Raw genomic sequence first — 17,927 nt, 5'->3', positions numbered from 1 at the left:
TAATTTTTGTGTACAGAGGAGAATTGCCTATTAAATTTGATTATTAATTTTTACTTATTTTTTCCCCCTCTTTAGGAAAAAACAGGTGGTAAGGTTCGCCAAGGCCAAAGCCAAACGAAAGAAGTCCTTCAGGAATACATTGCAGGTGCAGACACCATCATGGAAGACCCCTCCACTAGAGATTTTGTGGTTATGCGGGCCAGAATGATGGCAGCCAAGTGAGTATGCAAAAATTCAGAAGCCTTTTAACCAAAATACTCTTTTAATGTGTTTCTCAGTACTTCCTGTAGGACACTGGTTACAGAGTAAGAAAAAGTGTAAGAAAACAGTTTTCATTTTCTTGAAGTTTGAAATGAGATTTCTATCTTCTTATGAAGATAAAATAGGAGTTTTTTGGGGAAAGTTATAGCTTCAGTAAAGGAAACTTTAAGTAATTTCTGTAGTAACTTCTTTTTTCTCCCTCATAGATTGTTAGGAGCACTTTGTTGCTGTATTTGTGATCCAGGTGTAAATGTGGTAACCCAAGAAATTAAACCAGCTGAATCCCTCGGCCAGTTACTGCTCTTCCATTTGAACTCCAAATCTGCCTTACAGAGAATTAGCGTTGCTTTGGTAATCTGTGAATGGGCTGCTTTACAAAAGGTAAGATTTTGCCCCAAAAGTAATGAAGACCAGTAAACCAGTTTCCTTTAGCTGTTAGGATTATTTTCATTGTATTTTACAAACAGAAAAAAAATTCTCTGTATAAAAATGCAACAGTTATAGAAAAGTATTCTAAATTATAATGTGAAACATAGTTTCTCTTCCACTTGCTTTTAACCTTAGACTTTTTTCTTACAACCCCTAGTTTGGTACCTGAGACTACTAACTGACCATACGTAATGAATGTTTGCTCTTGATACTACAGTCTGTTAAGAAATGTCCCTCCTAAAAACACATGTTTAGTGTGGAAGCAGTCTGGAAACTGTTGGTCATTCATTCCTTTATATCTCATATGTTCCTGAAAACTATAAAAGATAAGAGGCTTTGAATAATAGAGATCCATTTGTTTTGAGTAGTAGCAAGGGCAGAATTTTGGGTCACAGGAAGAACAAAACCTCCACATTTAAATAAAAATCTTCATGTTTTCAAATAAGCCATTTCCTGCAGCCCCTTTACACCTTTAACTTCTAATAAGATGTGTGATTTTGTGTAAGACTGACATCTGTAAATCAAAGAAACTTCCTGCTGGCTTTGTTTATTCCATTAACTGGAATTCTGGAAATTTAACTGTCTGCACTTGCTGTGAGAGTTTCTTGTTACTGCCTCTTAGCAGTTTGTCAAAGCTATAAGCTATGTCTAAAAGTAATTGAGCCATGCTCTGTTGCAACTGAGACCCCAGCTTTGCCTCTGGAAAGAAGCAAGGCTCATCTGTTTTTAGGCAGGACTCGGTGTGCTGGAGAGGCAGTGATGCTGTGTTTTTGTGCCTCTCAGACTCAGCAGCAAGTGTTGACAGTTCGGTTTCTGGACCCTCACAGAGCTTCTCTGGACTTACTCTGTGAAGCCCAGGCTGATCACCCAGATCCCACAGAACCCCTCTTGGCTCACCACTGAGGCCATTCCCCCTCTGGTTGGGGCAGGCAACAACCAGAGAGAGTGGGAAGGGTTAGTTAAATTTGGGGGCAGGTAAGTAGCTTTTAAATTATATATCCATTTCTACAGTATGGCATGTGAAGCTATGGGTTCAGCTGTTAAGAAATCTAATAATGAGTTTTCAAATAACATTTTTAGTGCATGCTAAGTGTTCTTTTCTGACTGATTTCTTTTTACAGTTACAGATTTTTAAATCTGTGCTATATTTATATAAACTTCATGTAAATTCAGAGTAAAGTAGGAGTAATTAGGTGCAAAATGTAATGGAATTGTAATAGTTCCATGTGCATGTTCTGAAGTCATTCATATTAAAATTTTAGAGTAGTTTGGGTGTGATACCTTTTCTCTGTGCAACTAACGATGTTGTTCTGGGAGGTAACAACATAGGTTCAGAATGAATAGGAATTTAGAATGTTGTAGTTTGCAAGTGAAGATGTATATATCTCTAGAGTTATGTTTATATATTTGCCCTGAATATTTTTTGTCTGTTATATTTTAGGAGTGTAAAGCTGTTACTCTAGCTGTGCAGCCACGTTTACTTGATATCCTTTCAGAACATTTGTATTATGATGAAATTGCCGTTCCATTCACGCGAATGCAGAATGAATGTAAACAGCTTATTTCATCATTAGCTGATGCACATATTGAAGTTGGTAATAGAGTAAACAACAGTGTTTTTACAATAGATCAAGCTAATGACCTGGTGAGTAAAAAAAAATGACTTTCTTAATTTTAGATTGAGCATGAAATAAAGATTAGAAATTTGTCATGTGAGCTAACCGCAGAAACACTAATTGGTTGAATCTGTCCGTGGCCTAATAGCCTGCCATCCATACCCTGTAGAAAAGTTATTTCATTGTATTGACTTTTTTTGAACTTTGGGGTGGGGAAGGAATTTTCTTTAAATCTCAGATTCTGACAAACCAGCATATCTGTATCAGAGAAAGCTGTTCCACTTTTGGGTCATTTCTCAGTTTTGCTTAAAACTGGCGGAGTAGAGGGGTGCCTAAGTGGCTCAGTCGGTTAAGAGTCCAATTCTTGGTTTCGGCTCAGGTCATGATCTCAAGGTCCTGAGGTCAGCCCTGCATCAGGCTCTGCACTCAGCATGTAGACTGCTTGATTCTTTCCCTCTCCCTCCTCCTATGTCCACCCTTTGCTTGTGCATGGGCTCTTTCTCTCTCAAATAAATAAAAACCTTAAAAAACAAAACTAAAACTGTCGTAGTATAGAAAAGACTGCTTCTGTATAAGTTCCTGAGTGTTTCTCCTCACCTCTCTCAACTTACAGTAAAAATACTCCAACATAAAGAAAAGGTAAGAAGAGAATTACACAGTGAACATTCATATACTCACCAACTAGATTGCATAGTTAACATTTTACTAAATTTGCTTTATCACATATATATGCAGCTATTTACTTACCCAGCCATCAGTCCACCTTATTTTTTTGATGCATTTCTAAGTAAGTTGCAGATATTGGTATACTTCAGCATGTATATATATCATGAACTAAAATTCACTGTTTGTTTTTTGCTCTATTGTGAGGTAAAGTTTATTTACTATGAAGTACACAAATCTTAAACTATTTGATGAATTTCAACAGATGGGTATACTTATGAAACCCAAACCCCTATCAAGTTACAGATATACACACTTCAATTCCTGCCTATCTCTGCTCTCAAGTGACCATTGTTCTGATTTTTCCTCCACCATAGATTACTTTTGCTGATTCTAGAATTTCATATAATTGGAATCATACACTCTGTGCTGTTTGGTATAAGGGTTTTTTTCAGCATAATGTTTTTAAAATTCATCCATGTTGTTATGTGTATTGGTGATTCATTGTTTTTTATTGCCTTTTCTTATCTCCAAGTTGTGAAGGTATTCACCTACATTTTTCTTCTGAAGTTTTGCAGTATTAGCTTTTATATTCAGATTTGTCATCCATATTGAATTAATGTTTTTAGTGTGAAATGCACATTGAATTTTTAATTTATTTTCTACAAGTTTTATTTATTTATTAGGGAGGGAGAGAGAGAGAGAGAGAAAGAAGGAGCAGGGGGAGGGGCAGAGGGAGAGGGAGAAGCAGACTCCCCAATGAGCAGGGAGCCCGACATTAGGCTCAATCCCAGGACTCTGCAATCATGACTCGAGTGGAAGGCTGATGATCAACTGATTGAGCTACCCTGGCAGGCCTCCTCCTGCCCTGCCTTTTTAAAAGATTTTATTTGAGACAGAGTGAGAGAGAGAGAGAGTGAGCATGAGTTGGGGGGAGGAGCAGAGGGAGAAGCAGACTCCCTGCTGAGGCTGCGGGGAGGGAGGGGGGCACCCAGGTGGCCGAGGGTGGGCAGTCTGTCCTAGGACGCTAGTATCACGACCTGAGCCAAAGGCATACATTTAACTGACTGAACCATCCTGGCGCCCCTGCTTTTTAGTTTTGATATAGTCCCACTTGGTTTTTGGTGGTTTTTGTGTGTGGTTTTTTGTTTGCTTGCTTGCTTTTGTATGGAAATGTTTTCTTTTTAAAGCTATCAGAGGCACCTGGGTGTCTCAGTTGATTAAGTGTCCAGCTCTTGATTTCAGCTAAGGTCATGATCTTGGGGTCATGGGACCCAGCCCCACTTTGGTCTCTGTGCTCAGCCCGAGTTTGCTTCCCCCTCTCCTTCTGTCCCTCCTCCTACTCGAGCACAGGCTAGCTCTCTCTCTCTTTAAAATTTAAAATAAATAAATAAATAAATATTTAAATTAAAGTAAATCTATCAGATGACCCGTTCTTCAAGCTTTTCACTTTTCACTCTTTTCTTATTCAAACCTTACTCTTCAGTGAAACTACTGTTTCATCAGCCTAATTAGTCCATGGTTTTGACCTGGCACATCAGAATTTCAGAAAGAAAGTATTGAGGGAAGGGCTATTTATTTTACTTTAAAGTTTTTATTTTATGCCTGCATACAAGAGTACATACTATAAGATTCCATTTATATGATGTTCTACAAAGGCAAAATTAACCTATAGAGATAGAAATTGGGAAACTGGTCGGTTCTTAATCAGGTGGGGAAAGGTGTTGACTAAAAAGACGCAGGACTTTCTGGGGAATTAAAATGTTCTGTATTTTGATGAGAGTGTTAGTTACATGGGTGTATCAACAAACTTTACACTTTTGTTTTCTGTAAATTATGTGCAAATCATTCTATATAAATTATATCTGACCTAAAAGTACTGGTAAATAAAAATACTAGTCTTGGCTCACTTAAAAAAAGTTTTTATTTTAATTTCAGTTAGTTAACACAGTGTTACATTAGTTTTGGGTTTACAATATAGTGATTCAGCATTTTTTTTTTTTTTTTTTTTTTGGTAAAGATTTTATTTGAGAGACGATGAGAGAGGGAACACAAGCAGGGGGAGTAGGAGAGGGAGAAGTAGACTTCTGCCAATCAGGGAGCCTGATGCAGGGCTTGATCCCAAGACCCTGGGATCATGACCTGAGCCAAAGGCAGATGCTTAACAACTGAGCCACCCAGGCGCCCCATGATTCAACAATTCTGTACATCACCCGGAGTTCATCACAAGTGAACTCCTTAATCTCCATCACTTACTTCACCCACCTCCCTGACCAGGAAGGGCAATTTTATATTATTTCACTTTTTTTTTTTTTTTTCCAGAAGGGCAATTTTAAGATGTTAGTCTTAGTCTTGGCTTAGAGCCATTACTTCATTAATCTTTTCATTGACTCCCTATTTTTCTCTTACCTGTCAAATACAAGCATTTCCCTAAGATGTTTCTTTGTCACCATTCTCAAAATTTAGTTCTTACCCTTGTACTATGCTATCTTCTCTTGATCTCTTGAAGTTCTTCTGTTAGGGATTTTTAGTTGGATAGCTCACTGTCGCTTCAGCTTAACATAACTAAAACTGAATTTTTTTTTTTAAGATTTTATTTATTTATTTGACATAGAAACAGCGAGAGAGGGAACACAAACAGGGGGAGTGGGAGAGGGAGAAGCAGGCTTCCTGAAGGGAGCCCGATGTGGGGCTCCATCCCAGGATCCTGGGATCATGACCTGAGCCGAAGGCAGATAACTTAATGACTGAGCCACCCAGGTGCCCCAAAACTGGATTTTTTTTTTAACAGTAAAATGCCCTTTCCAGTTGCAAATCTTGCTACCGTTTCCTTTCAGAAAGCCTCATGTTTATCTTTTCTCTGATTTGATTGCCACAACCTGGGGACTTTACTACTTTTATGACTAGGTCCTGAGTCATCTCTAAAGCTCCCTGTGATCTCTGGTCCATTTCATCTCCCCTGTTGTGCCAGACTTGTAAAGTCCTTTAGTTCTAATCTGAAGGCATCCCTCCCCTGCTTAAAAACATTATTTTTGTTTTCCTTGATTTTTAGTTTTTTTCTTTCTTTTCACACCTTCTCTAAATTCCTCATCTCTTTTCATTATTTCTCAAACTTTCGCCCTTTTAGTATAGTTAACGTTTTTCTTACAGAAGTGTACCATGCTCACTCACCTCCTGTGCCTCACTCATTCTCACTTCTGAGTCTGAGCTCCTGTTTCATTTGTCAGGAATTCCCTGCCCTCAACCCTCTCTGTGTTTATCCTAGGTTCATCTCTTTAACATTCTTCCGTCTGCACCCTATACTCAGGCCATGACTAGCTGTTCTCAGTTCCCTGAACAGTGCCTCACTTTGCACTCACCACCTCACTCTATTTGCCAAGATGTCCTTACAACTCTGGACTTAACCCATCCTTTAAGAACTGTATCACAAGAGGCCACCTGAGTGGCTCACTTGGTTGAGCATCCAGCTCTTGGTTTCTGCTCAAGTTTGGACTCGAGCTACTTTTTCCTCTCCTTCTGCCCCCTCCCCCTGCTTGTGCTTGCACCCTCTCTCCCTCTCAAATAAATACTTAAAATCTTCAAGAAAAATAAAAATCACAAGTGCTGACTTCATCTTGCAAGCCTCCACTAATCTTATCCTCTGAGAAAAGTTAAGCAACCCATGTGTCCCACAGTAACTTGCACTTACCTCGGTTATATGTTGCATTCTCTTTACTTATACATCTTTTCCCTTACTAGTCTCTACATTTTTTGAGTATATGAAGACATTGGATCTTACTCATCTTTTAGTATTTTTCAGTAGATACTTGTTGAATGAGTGAATGAATTAATGAATTTGGGATTATTGGAAAGCTTTTCCTTAGCTTAGAATCATTGAAAATTGACAGAAGCATAGTATATTTAGGACAGCGTTTTCAAACTTTAAGCAGTGAAATCTTGTTTCCGATAAATCTTAGAACACAAATAAATAAAATGAAGTAGAAAGTATAAGCTATATTGATTGTGTTTCTTTGTAGTGAGCAAATGGACTAGGTCAAGCAGATATAGCTCAACTTAAAGAGTTTTGTATTTTATAAGCATAAAAGGAGATCTTAATGGTGTGCCTGTTTTGTTTTTCATAATAAGAGGACAGTATTATCAGTCTTGCCCATAATAAAATTATTTATAAGTCTGAAAAATTAGGTTCTCCATTAAAAAAAATTCTTCAATGTTACAGGCTTCTCTAATATTTATCAGACTGGATCTATTTATAGAGCCTCTGTAAGATTACAGTTACCTATCAAACAAGAAGACTATTTTTGTTATGTAAGCCGTTACACAGTCTTTAGATGTTAATTTAAAAACATGCTCACACAAAAACTTGTACATGAATCTTCATAGAATCATTATTCAATATAATAGCTAAGGGGTGGAAATGTTTTTCATCTAATGAATGGATAAATACAATATAGTGTGGGATATTATTTGGCAAGAAAAGGGAAAGAAATACCACAATCAGGATGCCTGGGTGGCTCATTTGGTTAAGCGTCTGCCTTTGCCTTAGGTCATGATCCCAGGATCCTGGGATCGAGTCCCACGTTGGGCTCCTTGCTCAGCAGGGAGCCTGCTTCCTCTGCTGGACACTCCCCTGCTTGTGCACTCACTCTGTCTCTCACTCTGACAAATAAATAAAATCTTTAAAAAAAAAACTATAAAAAACTAAATATCACATTCATCTCTACAACACTGACAAACCTTGAAAGCATACTAAATGAAAGAAACCAGTCACAAGAGATTCACACACTGTATTAGTCCATTCATATGAAATGTCCAGAATAGGCAAATCTATAAAGATAGAAAATATATAAGTGGTTGCATAGGGCTGGAAAGAAATGAGGAATGTTTGCTAATAGGTATGAATTTTATACTGGGGATGATGAAAATGTTCTAAAATTGTGATGTGCAACTCTGAGTAGAATAAAAATCATTGAATTATACACGTTAAGTGGATGTATTATATGTAAAGTATATCTCAGAATTGTTAAAGATGTATTGAACAGTCATTTAATGTGGCTTGTAAAGTAGTCTGATATCACAGGGTTATAGCTTTAGGCAACTCTTGGTGAGTAAAACATTCGTGACTGTTGCACTAGTTTCTTTCCCTTTTTTTATGTATTCCCCCAAGCCCCCGGCATTTTCACGAGAAGGGAGGTCAAAGAAAGGATGAAAATAATGCAGTTAACAACACTTAGCCACTTACCCATAGCTGGCCCAAAAGTTTTTTATTTTTATTTATTTATTTTTTTAAAGATTTTATTTATTTATTTGACAGAGATCACAAGTAGGCAGAGAGGCAGGCAGAGATAGAGGGGGAAGCAGGCTCCCCGCTGAGCAGAGAGCGGGATGTGGGGCTCAATCCCAGGACCCTGAGATCATGACCTGAGCCGAAGGCAGAAGCTTAACCCACTGAGCCACCCAGGAGCCCCTAAACTTGGGAGATTTAGTTTACTGAATACTAAAATAATACTGGATACTGTGGAACTTAAAATTGAAACAAAGCTTGCTGTTGCCCTTTAGTTTATAGACTATTTGGGATTGATGTCATTAATGATTTTTAATTTCTCTTTTTTTAATAGGTCACTGCTGTTTTTAATGAAGTCACATCATCTTTTGATTTAAATCCTCAAGTGTTACAGCAGTTAGATAGTAAACGACAGCAGGTCCAAATGACAGTTACAGAGACCAACCAGGAGTGGCAAGTGCTGCAGTTGAGAGTGCATACTTTTGCTGCATGTGCAGTTGTGAGTTTGCAGCAGCTTCCAGAGAAATTAAATCCTGTCATAAAGCCATTAATGGAGACAATTAAAAAAGAAGAGAATACACTAGTACAAAACTATGCCGCTCAGTGCATAGCAAAACTACTTCAGCAGTGTACAACAAGGACACCCTGTCCCAATTCAAAAATTATTAAAAACCTTTGTAGCTCACTTTGTGTGGACCCATATCTAACTCCTTGTGTCACATGTCCAGTACCAACACAAAGTGGCCAGGACAATTCTAAAGGTATATATCTAAACCTACATTTGGGGTAGAGAACCATTTAAATTTGTTTTCATTTACTATAGGTATCATTAAGCACAAATCCAGTTTATGTTGGAGTTTTTTCCCATTTTGCATATATTGGTAATCAAATAACAACCCTCTAAACTCAAACTACTCTAAACTCAAACTGCTAGAAGACCTAAAAGACTTGATATTTCATATGACTGAAATCTGTGAGATAGGTTTAACCCTACCCTCTCTTTCCAGACCATTATTATAAGGGTTTACTGTTTATGGGACTAGAAAACGTAATTGTATCAAATGTTGAATAAAAATTTCTTCCTATAAAACTCTGGTTTCTCTAATTTAGTGCATGTCTTATAAGTGAACTCTGTTACCTTTAGCAAATAATGTGTAGCCATTCTGGGGGGAAAAATGTGTAGCCATTCTGATTTCATCTGGAAAGCAAGAATTGCTCTTTGCAGGCTAGTATCAAGGACCAATGTTTTTTTACATGCCTTAATCCTATGTGATTTATTTTTTGTTTGTTTATAAGATTTTGTAGATTTACAACTTTGGCGCAGTGTAGGTCATAACAAAATGTGAACAAACTGGAAGAGAGGGTGGCATTTTGAATATCCTCATCTTAAAACTATAATAGGGTAACAATCTCCCTCCCCTCCCCACACCAACCCCTAGTATTATTTGAGCCAGTAATATTTTGCACAGTGGTCAATGTTTCTGAATTTATGGTGACCATGGACATTTCTTTAGAACTTGCTTGCAATGTTTTTTGTTTCTTTTTATGCCTAGAAGCAGTCATTTATTTTTTAAAAATTAATATACTTTAACTGAAGGCTCAAAACCATTCTTGCATGTCATATTTCTTATTAACATGATTCTACAATTTTATATTAAGTATGGTCCTATGCAAATATCAAAACATTTAACTTAATGTTGTAAATTATTGACTCTTGTTACTGTCTCATTGACTAAAGAAAATGTCATTGGCTTATAAAAATTGAGGTTTAAAGACATAGTTTTAAAAATATGTTTTATCTCTTTTGGAGCAGGAAGCATTTGGTCACCTATATTATGCTTAAAAAGTTATTTAATTTTTTTCCTTTTAGGATCCAACTCTGAAAAAGATGGGATGCACCATACAGTCACCAAACACAGAGGTATAATTACACTCTACAGGCACCAGAAAGCTGCTTTTGCTATCACAAGTAGGCGAGGTCCTACCCCCAAAGCAGTAAAAGCTCAAATAGCAGATCTTCCTGCGGGAAGTAGTGGAAATATCCTTGTTGAACTTGATGAGGTAAATAGTTGTTTTGGGTTTTTCTGACTACTCTGATTTTTAAACAGGTATCTTATAGGTTGAGAGCTAAATTGTCATATGAGCATCCATTATTATATTTTTAAGTGATAGAACTGGAATTAACCTTTTGTAGTAACTCCACAACATGATCCAGAAAGACTGCAAACTTCTAAGTGCCAGATAATTATCACCTGCTTGACTTTTAGCCTGCAATTTATTATATGTGTGATATGAGGGATCTAAATTTATTTTTCCATATGAACAGCTAGTTATCCCACTGTTGAATCCTTTCCTGCATGGTTTATAATGGCACCTCTGTTATATATCATGCTTCATATATGTGAGTATCTATTGGGCTTTCTTTTCTGTTTCATTGGTATACTTGTTTACAGCACAGTCTTCTTTAAGGACAATTAAAAAGTGGTTTTTGAAATGTTTATAGTCACAGTATTAATGGTAGAATGATGCTCTAGGTATCTCCTTTGGTTGGCATGACAAAGAAACTTAGTTCAGGGCACCTGGGTGCCTCAGCTGGTTAAGTGACTGCTTTCGGCTCGGGTCATGATCCCAGGATCCTGGGATCGAGTCCCACATCGGGCCCCTCCTGCTCTGTGAAGAGCCTGCTTCTCCCTCTACTTCTGCCTGCTACTCCCCTTCTTGTGCTCTCTCTGTGTCAAATAAAATCTTTAACAGCAACAACAAAAAACCTTAGTTCTGCAATAAACTACCAATGCTAAAAGACATGTGTCTAATGTATTTCTGTAAAATATATTTTAGGTTTCTTTTTATTTTTTTTAAAGATTTTATTTATTTATTTGACAGAGAGAGAGAGATCACAAGTAGGCAGAGAGGCAGGCAGAGAGAGAGAGCCCGACGCAGGCCTCGATCCCAGGATCCTGAGATCATGACTCACGAGCTGAAAGCAGAGGCTTAACCCACTGAGCCACCCAGGCGTCCTAGGTTTCTTTTTTAAATAAAAAATCTTACCTTCTTACCTGTGTTTCTTTCAAAATATTCTGTATATATCTTTTTCACTGACTCTATTCTTACCATAATAATTTTAATTAAAAAATTTACTGTGATTTTGGTATTTATATCTCTATGGTTTATATAGTTCTTCCTTAAAAAATAATTGTAAAAATATATACATCTTTCTGGAGGGGACGGTTTTTTTGTATTAGGATGAAATTATTGCCAAGTAAGAGCTTACTAATCTTATTATTAGATTCAACAGATGCTTTTATTATATCCTTTAAGTGAATATAAATATAAGGACAATTTATTTTATCTCCTTATCTTCTCCTTGGCTGGTAAGTTTCTTTGGGGCAGAGAGCAGGGAAAAAAATGATCACTTAGGACTGTCTCTAGAAACTGCATATTCTTCTTCTCCTTATTTTTCAGCTCCAAAGGAGTATTTTACTTTGGATGGAAAAATCTAGTTTGGGGTTTTATGCCCATGTAAATTTAATTATTGAAAGACATTTATAGTGATAAATATGTTTATAGTTGCTTAATTGGTGAATGGTAACACCATGAGTTCTTAGATGGTGACTTTTAAATTCTCTTAATAAAATTTCAAACCCATTATGCTTTTTTTTTCAAACTCTCTTATCAACTAATATTTCACTTTAGGCCCAGAAGCCTTACCTGGTACAGCGAAGAGGAGCTGAATTTGCCTTGACAACCATAGTCAAGCATTTTGGTGGTGAAATGGCAGTGAAGTTGCCTCATCTCTGGGATGCTATGGTTGGTCCATTGAGGAATACAATCGACATAAGTAATTTTGGTGTGTACATATTTCTGAGTTGGACTTTAAAAAATTATTTGCAAGGTGATACACACTTAAATCAATATATCTTAATAGATGGAAAGTCCCTCTTGGAAAAGGGAGATGGTCCTGCCCAAGAACTGGTGAATTCTCTGCAAGTTTTTGAAACAGCAGCAGCTTCAATGGATTCTGAGCTTCATCCCTTGGTAACTAACTAATGCAAGTGTAATTTTCTTCTAATAAAACAAGTGGTTTTATTAAAAAGTCTTAAGGCTTAAAATGTGTAACTTTGATGTCATCCCTAGCAATTGCATTGTCTTTTGTGTGGTATAACTAGATTCCTTCTTTATTGACAGCACATTTCTTGTGGGCTTTGAGGCAGAATTTGGTGCATGAATGTTAGAAAACTCACTTTGCTTAGAATATGGAGCAGTGGGGACAGGGCTCTGATACAGAAGCCTGGTATAAACAGAAAGAAAGTTACAGCCCTATTAATTTATGCCATATTTAGTAATACAGCTCCAAGAAAGGAAGAACACAGGTAATAAAACTTCTTCCTAAGATAAGTGTAAAGGTAGAGGAAGTTACCTGAGTTGAAGCTGTTCAGTGGCAAAGAGCACTGGTTTGTGTTTTTTGACTATTAAAATAAATATTTCTTTTAAAAAAATTGTGACAGAGGAGAAAAACAGACTAGAGAATTAAATATCTGGTTTTCCCATAGAAGGAAGCAGTATTCTTTCCATATAACTGTAGTAGGAACTCTGCAATTTACAGTGCTGTTAAGTGTGCTAGCTCCAATTTCCTATTCATATCTAACAGAAAGGGATGAATCTAGGAGAAAGAAGAACAAACCTTTTCTGTTTATATTATATAGAGTAATGAAGTTATATCTTTGTACTTGTTAAATTTTGCTGATTTATCATTAGTGGAGAAGGGCACAATCCATCTGTATGCTCTCACCCTTCTATGATCAGCTTAACATTCATCTGAGCTGTAAGGCTAGTCTATTCATCATTAAGATTAATCCTGGTATTCCATGCAGCAGACATTATTTATTAATGAGATATATCATGCTTTTGTGATCATAATGCCTGTGGTAAGCCAGGAAGTTGAAGTGGGAAATACCTACCAAAGGATGGTGCCTAGAACAAACTAGGATCACTCAACCCAGTGAGTAAAAAGTATGTATCTAGGGGTGCCAGGTTGACTCAGTTAGTTGAGTATGTGACTCTTGATCTTGGGGTCATGAGTTCAAGCCCCACATTGGGCATAGAGCTTACTTGAAAAAAAAAAACAAACAAACATAGGTACCTAAACCTAACCCAGAGCTACCAAATTGGGAAGGGACTGGTGATGTGTGGTGTCATTTCTCCAATGTCAGGAGAATCTTACAGGTACCTTTTATGTGCACCCTGATACCTTAAGAGAAAAGAAACAGAGAAGTGACGTACCTTTTAGTTTAAAGAGTTTCAGTACCTTAGTTTGGATTTAGATTAATTTTTTATTGGGGATGTTTTGACAATAATGTTTGAGGTAATTGGAGATATTCTTGGATTAGTCATTTAGAATATTAAGAACCTCTGAGTATGGGCTGTAGTAGTTATATTTTAAACAGTAGATCCCCTAATGAATATTCTGATTGTCTTAAACTTTTTGTTTTTAGTTGGTACAGCATTTGACCCATCTTTATACGTGCCTTCAGTATCCCAGCACTGCAGTGAGGCACATGGCTGCTCGTTGTGTAGGTGTCATGAGCAAAATAGCTACCATGGAAACAATGAATATTTTTTTGGAGAAGGTTCTTCCATGGCTAGGAGCAATTGATGATAATATCAAACAAGAGGGTGCAATTGAAGCACTTGCATGTATCCTTTTTTATTTTTAAAACTTTAGAAATTGTATTCATTTTACTTAAGGTTGACTCTAGTAAAATTCATTAATTCATTTAAATGTTCATAAATAACCTGTCTTGTTCCAAAAAGAAAACTACTCTGTTATATTTTATTTTGAAGTATCTTTATATTACATTACAAATATATTTATATTTTATTTTGAAAATTTTCATAGAGTTTGAAGAATTACTATTTTAAGAGTTCTTTTTTAATAGGCAAAAATAATTTTAGTTACTTTATAAAATATATTTCTAGTAACTGATCTATTGTTTATAATCAGTTTTGTATTAGTACTAATCAGACACTGTGTATGTAGTTTGTATTTTATAAACATAGTATGTTTTCAAAGTTCATTATGTGGGTGAAAAATGACTAACTACTGAATAACTAGAAATACACAGGCAAGCTTTTTGCTATGGGTACAGCATCCATTGGCATTCTTTAACTCAAAGTTACTGAAAGAAATGTGGATGGAGAGCAAATCAGTAGAAACTCTGGTTCAGAAATGCTGAAGAGTGCAGGAGCACTAAACTTATTGGGCCCTGCTATGTCCAGTTTATGACTGTTAGGATTTTGGTTGGAAATCTGGAATTAATCTTTGAGTGACATTGAATTGTGCTCCCTTGCTTGCAGTGTTACTCATTTTATTTTGGTATTGGAATTCTAGTAACTTACAAGAATTTCTCTATGAGAAAAACCTAATTAAAACTTCCTCCAGCCTCTTTCAGGTGAAAAACCTGATTTTATAGGCTTTATCAAGAGAAAGTTACATAATACTTACAAAGGAGAACAGTGTACAAATGCAGTTATAATTGAATCATAGATCTCAGGGGACAGTCTGTTCCCTTGTGATGTAGATGAGAAAATGGAGAACCATTTTAGAAGTTAAAGTCTTGATATATTTTAATATATCAAAATATATATTTTGTTTGTGAAAACATTAACCTCAGAACAGTTTGGACATTTCCTTAATAACTTACTCAGGTGTAATGGAACAACTGGATGTTGGTATTGTTCCATATATTGTCCTTTTAGTTGTGCCTGTGTTGGGAAGAATGAGTGATCAGACAGACAGTGTAAGATTCATGGCTACACAGTGCTTTGCAACACTAATTAGACTCATGCCGCTTGAGGTAAGTTGAAATATTTGGTTTATAGACTTAATGTTTTCTATAATTTCATCTGTAATAATTGTAATTTTTTTAAAACAATGTCAGGTTAAAAACATTGTGAATATGTGTACAAGCATTAGGAATTTTATACTTTAATGGAAATACATATATCTCTATATCCATGTATATATAAACGTGTGTGTGTGTGTTTATGTGTTTATGGTTTTAAGTAAAACTATGGTTCCTAAAAGAATGATCATTTATTGATGCTATTCTAGAAATAGAATTGTTCCTAAGTGTCCCTTAACATCAAGGTAAAGATTCTGTGGCAACATTTTCATGAAAGGTAAATTTGAGAGATGATAAGAGAAGGTGTAAAAAGCAAATGAAGTGTCTGTGGGAGTGTGGAGAAAGCAGACTAGAAGGTTGGTTGGAGAATTTTGGAGTATATTCATGGGCTAGAAATAAAATATGTGGCCAGTATTGGAACTAGAAGTGGCTTGAAGCAAGGGAAGGACCAGGACCCTGCCACCAAACTACTTGAAATATTTTGATGGGATTTTTTTTTAAAATTCATTTGAGAGAGATACAGAGACAGAGAGAGCACAAGCAGAGGGAGAGGGAGAAGCAGACTCCCCGCTGAGCGGGGAGCCTGACAAGGGGTTCAATCCCAGGACCTGGAGATCATGACCTGAGCCAAAGGCAGACACTTAACCATCTGAGCCACCCAGACACCCCATGAGATTTTTACAGTTCAGGAAATCAGTAGATACACAATTCATCCATGTTGTAGTATGTATCAGTACTTTCCCTTTTTGGCCAAATAGTATTCCATTGTATGGATGTACCACATTTTGTTTACTCACCAGTTGGACTTTTGGATTTTTATTACCTTTTGACTATTACAAGTAATGCTACTATGAACATTTACTTATAAGTCTTTGTGTGAATATATGCTTTTATTTTGAGCGGATGTCTAGAAATGGAATAACTGGATCATATGATGTTCAACTTTTTGAGAAATTGCCAAACTGTTTTCCAAAGTAACTGTACCATTTTCGATTCCTACTGCAAAGTATAAGCATAAGTTGGAAAACCTGTATTAAAAAAAAGTTTGCCTATGCCTGCTGAACTTGAAGATTCCCATCCCAATAACCCAGCAAATTCATCCTAGATATATAGCCTAGGGAAATTCATACACATGTAACAAGACATATCTTTAAGAACATTAATCATAGCATTATTTATTGTAGTCTAAAACCACTTAAATGTTCATCATCGGTGGAGTAGATAAGTTTAACTGGATGATAATGGTGATGATACTACAATAAAATGAACAAATTAGAAACAACAATATTAATCTTTAACATAAGATTCTGTTTTTATGATGTTCAAAAATAGGTAAAGTTACATGGGATGCATACTTATGGGATAAAGGCATAAAGAAAAGTAAGAAACAGGTTGCCGTGAAAGTCAATAAAGTGATTACCTCTTGGGGAAAGGAGAGTGGGTTGTCATTGAGAAGGAGCATATGGGATCTTCTAGGATTATGGCAGGGCTATTTTTATTGACACGGTAATGGTTATAAAGTTGTTTGTTTTATAAAACTGTACATTTATTTATATATTTCTCTATATGGCTTATTCCACAATAAAAAGTATTAAAATAACTACTATGAGAAAAAGAAATACTAGACTATGGGTGCCTGGGGTGGCTCAGTCAGTTAAGTGTCTGCCTTCAGCTCAGGTCATGATCCCAGAGTACTGGGATTGAGCCCCACATCAGGCTCCCTGCTCAGCAGGGAATCTGCTTCTCCCCCTGCCCTTCACCCTGCTTGTTCTCTCTCTCTCTCTCTCTCTCTCAAGTAAATAAATACTTAAAAAAAAAAATACTAGGCTACTGTATTGAAAGACACAAGTCATTTCCAGAATAGTTTCCATCTTCTGCTTCCAAGGTGTTACTTGTATTTTTTAATTCTTCGTCCTTGCATCCTCCTCTATTTGTAAACTAAATTGTTAGTTCCCTATGGCCCTTTGTCACTTTGGAATCAATGAGTAATAGGAAACCACCATGTGTTCTTCGAGCAATAGAGTAGATGCCGAAAATGGTGTTTTAGGAAAATTAATCTAACAGCTGAAAGCAGTTTAATAGTTATTAGGAAAATCAGTTTAATGGCTGTTTATGGATTAGAATGGAAATACCCCAAAACAGAGCCCAATCCACTGTGAGGTGCTAAAGTCTTTTTTAGAATTTATTTTTAAGTAATCTCCACACCGAACCTGGGGCTTAAACTTACAACACTGAGATCAAGAGTCGCACATTCCTTCAACTGAGCCAGTTGGGCATAGGAGTCTTTTTTCTTTTCTTTTTTTCAAAGGGGGGGACTAACAATATTTGGTAGCAGATTGGCAAAGTAAAGAGACTTTGATCTTTAGAGACTGAGAAAAGATTAGTAAAATTCTCTTTGATGTCAGAATTAAAAGAATGTGATCTATATTTTACTTTTGGCCATGACTGAAACACAGGGACTGGGGCACCTGACAGGCTTATTTGGTGGAACATGCAGCTCTTGATCTTAGAGTTGTAAGTTCAAGTCCCATGTTGATGTACAGGTCACTTAAAGATAAGATCTTCAAAAGAAAATAGAACAACCAAATTTATCTTCCCTTCTTTACTAGAAGACTAAACAAAATGAATAAAAAAGTGGTTTTTAGGTTTTAAACAATAGGCAACAGAGGACAGTGATTCATGAGAGAAGAGAAACAAATGAAGTGGGGCGCCTGGGTGGCTCAGTCGTTAAGTGTCTGCCTTTGGCTCAGGTCATGATCCCAGAGTCCTGGGATC

At 36.5% G+C, this 17,927-nt stretch overlaps 1 protein-coding gene across 1 annotated transcript in view; it reads left to right on the top strand.

Moving 5' to 3' along the window:
* BTAF1 (B-TFIID TATA-box binding protein associated factor 1) overlaps window positions 1-17,927 on the top strand; it is a 97,474-nt gene that overhangs the window by 58,256 nt on the left and 21,291 nt on the right. The window contains exons 17-25 of the mRNA XM_080823317.1: window positions 76-218; window positions 468-642; window positions 2,132-2,335; window positions 8,585-9,011; window positions 10,121-10,311; window positions 11,944-12,097; window positions 12,176-12,285; window positions 13,743-13,944; window positions 14,956-15,104. Coding sequence (XP_080679443.1) covers window positions 76-218; window positions 468-642; window positions 2,132-2,335; window positions 8,585-9,011; window positions 10,121-10,311; window positions 11,944-12,097; window positions 12,176-12,285; window positions 13,743-13,944; window positions 14,956-15,104 — 1,755 coding nt within the window. The remainder of the gene's footprint in view (window positions 1-75; window positions 219-467; window positions 643-2,131; window positions 2,336-8,584; window positions 9,012-10,120; window positions 10,312-11,943; window positions 12,098-12,175; window positions 12,286-13,742; window positions 13,945-14,955; window positions 15,105-17,927) is intronic.

The sequence above is a fragment of the Martes martes genome (genome assembly GCF_963455335.1).
Source record: "Martes martes genome assembly, chromosome: 14".
NCBI classification, from domain to species: domain Eukaryota; kingdom Metazoa; phylum Chordata; class Mammalia; order Carnivora; family Mustelidae; genus Martes; species Martes martes.
This window is presented reverse-complemented; position numbering and strand designations above follow the sequence as displayed.